Genomic DNA, 4,866 nt, shown 5'->3' with positions numbered 1-4,866 from the left:
GAGGAGCTTGATAGCTGAACGCTCTGGCTCCTAGTCTACTTTTGGAGACTCTAGGAACCACAAGTAACCCTGCATTCTGGGAGCGCAGTGCTCTGGTGGGGTAGTAAGGTACTATGAGCTCTTTAAGATAAGATGGTGCCTGACCATTAAGAGCTTTGTAGGTAAGAAGAATGATTTTAAATTCTATTCTGGATTTTACTGGAAGCCAATGCAAAGAAGCTAAAACAGGAGAAATGTGATTTCTTTTCCTGGTTCCTGTCAGAACACGTGCTGCAGCATTCTGGATCAGCTGAAGAGTCTTAATGGACTTTTTCGAGCAGCCTGATAATAAGGAATTGCAGTAATCCAGCCTAGAAGTAACAAATGCATGGACTAGTTTTTCTGCATCATTTTTAGACAGGATGTTCCTGATTTTCGCAATATTACGTAGGTGAAAAAAGGCGGTCCTTGAAATTTGCTTAATGTGAGACTTAAACAACATGTCCTGATCAAAGATAACTCCAAGATTCCTCACAGTGGTACTGGAGGCCAGGGCGATGCCATCAAGGTAAACTATATCTTTAGATAATGTGTCACGGAGGTGCTTAGGCCCCAGAGCAATAACTTCAGTTTTATCTGAGTTTAACATTAGAAAATTACAGGTCATCCAGGTTTTAACATCCTGAAGGCACATTTGAAGTTTTACCTAACTGATGAGTTTCATCTGGTTTGATCGATAGATATAACTGAGTATCATCTGCATAACAATGAAATCTTATGGAATATTTCCTGATAATATTGCCTAAAGGAAGCATATATAAAGTGAAGAGGATTGGTCCGAGCACAGATCCTTGAGGAACTCCATGACTAACTTTGGCATGCATGGAGGACTCATTGTTAACATGTTCAAACTGAAATCGATCTGATAAATAGGACTTAAACCAGCTTAGAGCGGTTCCTTTAATGCCAATGAAATGTTCCAGTCTCTGCAATAGGATCTGATGGTCAATGGTATCAAATGCAGCACTAAGATCTAATAAAACCAGTACAGAGACAAGTCCTTTGTCTGATGCAATAAGGAGGTCGTTAGTAATTTTCACCAGTGCTGTCTCTGTGCTATGATGAGCTCTAAATCCTGACTGAAAATCCTAAAATAAACTATTGCTCTGTAGAAAGTCACACAGCTGTTTAGCAACTGCTTTCTCCAGAACCTTAGAGAGAAATGGAAGGTTAGATATAGGTCTATAGTTGGCTAAAACATCCAGATCAAGTTTGGGCTTTTTCAGAAGAGGTTTAATTACAGCTACTTTAAAGTACTGTGGTACATAGCCTGTTGATAGAGATAGATTGATCATATCTAGTAAAGAAGTGCTGACTAAGGGTAAAACATCTTTAAGCAACCTAGTCGGGATGGGGTCTAAGAGGCAGGTTGATGGTTTAGATGAAGAAATTATTGAAGTTAGTTGGTAAAGATTGTGGGAAGCAAAACAGTCTAAACATTTATCTGGTTCTACAGCTGTTTCTAAGGTTCCTGAGTTTGGAGATAAATCGGTGCCAGTTGAGGGCAGGACTTGGTGAATTTTGTCTCTAATAGCTAGAATTTTATCATTAAAGAAGCTCAAGAAGTCATAACTACTGAGAGCTATGGGAATACTTGGCTCAATAGAGCTGTGACTCTCTGTCAGCCTGGCTACAGTGCTGAAAAGAAACCTGGGGTTGTTCCTATTTTCCTCTATTAATGACGAGTAGTACGCTGCTCTGGCATTACGGAGGGCCTTCCTATAAGTTTTAAGACTATCTTGCCAAATTAAACGAGAATTTTCCTGTTTGAATTGGTTGCAGTGATTTCCAACTAGGGTGTGAAAGACTAAGAACAAGGCTTTCAAATGAGTTATAATTTAGTTTATCCTACTAATCAGCTCTAAACCTAGAGTCGAAGATAGCTGCAACTCCACCTCCTCGGCCTGTGCCTCGAGGAATGTGAGTATTAATATGACTGGGAGGGGTGGATTCATTTAGGCTAACATATTCTCCATCACCCAGCCAGGTTTCAGTAAGACCAAATAAATCAATATCATAATCTGATATTAGTTCATTTACTAGTACACCTTTAGAAGAGAGAGATCTGATGTTTAAGAGTCCACATTTAACTCTCCTATTCGTTTGCACTATTGCTCTTGTGGTTTTAATTTTTATGAGGTTTTTAACTCTGTCACAATCTGGCAGTGACTCACAGCGAGGTGGATGCACTCGGTTCCTATTACAGCGTATGCTTGTGTCGCATCAGCTGGGTGGAGTTGATTTGTGCAGTCAAAAACTTTCTCTTGTTGTTATGTGCCTCTTCTGCATAAATCCAGATTGTTCTTCATCAATTATTTGATTTAATCCTGGTTTTAATCTTTTAGCAAAGATTAATGCAAATAATTTTATATACAGTCTATGTTTCCACCACAATGGACCAAGTTGTTACTCCTTTCTACCAGCAGGTGGCAGTACTTAAATGAATGCTTGGTTTGTGTCTTTATAAGGGTTTTAAATCCACAAATTATAAACCGAACACTTTTGTTTTTGCCCCCATTCATGATGAGCTGAACTGAAAGATCTAAGACTTTCTCTATGTACACAAAAGGCCTATTTCTCTCTAATATTGTTCACAAATCTGTCAAACTCTGTGTCAGTGAGTACTTCTCCTTTGCTGAGATAATCCATCCACCTCACAGGTGTGGCATATCAAGATGCTGATCAGACAGCATGGGGATTGTATGATTTGTTCACTGAAATTCCAGAAATCTTAGTAACATTAACTGCAATAAACTATTCATTTTTATCTTGGCTGAACTCCTTTCACACCAACATGTCATCCAGTCTGTTAAATAATTGAATTATTATATTCATTGAATTACATTACACCGTAAACCATAGACTGTATTTAGTTCAGCTCAACTTTATTGTCAGACTTGGGGTCCATTATAAAAACATACAACAATATAGACACACAACAGCTCCTAAAATACAAAAGCACAGAAAATATGGACAATGTTTATAAAAGACAGTTATACCAATACTTCCACAGGTTCAATAGGTATCGTACAACACTATTACCAGGATTCGTCAGTAACTTAAAAATGCTGTTGTGAGAGCCATCCAGTTGACAGATCAATTTGTACATGAGATTTCTCAGTATAGTCTGGAAAGTGTTGACTCTTGCCTTACAAAACGATCACTTGAGCTGCACCACCTAGTTTTTGGTGTGAGTACTAAAATCAAGACTTTATTTTACAACGCTGTGTATCTGGAATCTGATCAGATATGGAATGGCATCCTGGTTTGGCACCCTTACCATCCAGTGCAAAACAAAGATTGAAAGACTAATAAAAGCTGCGATGAAGGTTATGGGAAAGAAAGACTACACTTCCCTTCAGACCATCTTTGAAAAAATGATCTCCCAGGCACAGAAAATCTTGAAGGATCCTTCACATATTCTGCACTCTGAATATGACGTATGACGTTCAGCGAAACGTTATAGAGCTATCAGATAGTGCTCCTAAATAATGTGCTCTGAATAAGATGGCTTGAAGCACTTCCGGCACTTTATTTATTTTTAAGCATAGTTTAATATTGATGATCGATTTGCTAGTGTTTTCTAACTACCTGATTTTAATTTTTTAAATTTTATTATTTTAGAAATGCGGTGGTTGTAATTTTAGCATTTGTTATCTTGTTTACAGCTTTATGAGCTCAACTGCAATTGCATATTTTTATTATTCAGAGGTTTCATATCTTTCAGGCTCTACTTCCTTGTAATGAATTACTGACAGGTGTAGTGTTTCAGATACTTGTGCAATGTAATGTAAATGATTGGTGCGGACTGTCTGATGTATGTGAGTGTAAAGTCCATATGTGTTACTGTTGTTACTGCAGCCTTATGCGGCACTGATGCAGAGACAAATTTCCCTTAGGGGACAATAAAGTTTATCTTGAATATGCTTTAAAAAGCCTTATCTGAACATGGTCTGAACACCTGTAACATTTTCTTGCCTATATATGTCATCATCATCATCATCATCAGACAACTGATCTGTGAGGAAGTGTCCCAGGTATTTTGTTTTATTACAAATACTTAGCACTTGTCCTGGCAGATTAAAAACTGGAAAGTTAAGGTCTTTATCCCATTTCCTTCTGCATAACGTAATGATGACAACACTCTTCGTAGCATTGTACTGCACATCATATTTGAGCCCATAATCACAACATCTATTCAGCAACTGTTTGGGAAACGTTAGCTTACCGCTGGTGACGGGGGTGAGCAGGCGGCCGGTGACGGGCAGCGGCTCGGGGGGGAGGCTCGGTTCAACGGCCTTCTCTGTGCTGCTGTGGAGCGGTGTTGCAGCGGAGTCAAACTCTGTCGTCTGTGTAGTTGTAAAATAGTCAGTAACGTTATATGTGACGTTCTGCTCGCCCAACCCAGTCAAGCTGTAGCTTGTTGTATTTTCTTTTGTCGTGACGGCAGTAAAGAAGATAAATGAACAGAAGAGGTTTGAAGTGGAGTAGGACGCCATCTTTGTTTAAACGTTTCTATGGTTTTTTTCTTCTTCTGTTATTCCTCCTTCTTCTTCTTCTTCTTCTTCTTCTTCTTGTTTTATGGCAGATTGCAACCATGACTTTTGAAGGTGCATACCGCCACCTACTGTATCGGAGTATGTAGCATGAACTATTTTCGTTGGGACTACTTTATATCATAAAAAAAAAAGTAGAAAAGAAGTCAAAAAAAACAAACAAAAAAACTACAAAATATGTCCTATTATATATCCCTATATTTTTCAGATATTGTACTACTGCTTTCTGTGTATCCTTTACTCCATCTCCTCTTGTGCCTAATAGGCCTTC

The 4,866-nt window shown here is 38.5% G+C and overlaps 1 protein-coding gene across 6 annotated transcripts in view; it reads right to left on the bottom strand.

The window, feature by feature from the left end:
• The window catches only part of LOC123957783 (tectonic-1-like), a 19,717-nt gene extending 15,149 nt beyond the window's left edge, over positions 1 to 4,568 (bottom strand). For all 6 annotated transcript variants that reach the window (XR_006821893.1, XR_006821894.1, XM_046030841.1 and 3 more), the window contains exon 1: positions 4,268 to 4,568. Coding sequence is in view for 4 of the 6 variants with exons in the window: in XM_046030841.1 (XP_045886797.1) it covers positions 4,268 to 4,538 (271 nt within the window). In the remaining 2 variants the exon portion in view is untranslated. The remainder of the gene's footprint in view (positions 1 to 4,267) is intronic.
• Positions 4,569 to 4,866: the final 298 nt, after the last annotated feature.

The sequence above is a fragment of the Micropterus dolomieu genome, linkage group LG19 (assembly GCF_021292245.1).
Source record: "Micropterus dolomieu isolate WLL.071019.BEF.003 ecotype Adirondacks linkage group LG19, ASM2129224v1, whole genome shotgun sequence".
NCBI classification, from domain to species: domain Eukaryota; kingdom Metazoa; phylum Chordata; class Actinopteri; order Centrarchiformes; family Centrarchidae; genus Micropterus; species Micropterus dolomieu.
The sequence above is the reverse complement of the archived record's forward strand: the minus strand, read 5'-3'. Positions and strand labels throughout refer to the sequence as shown.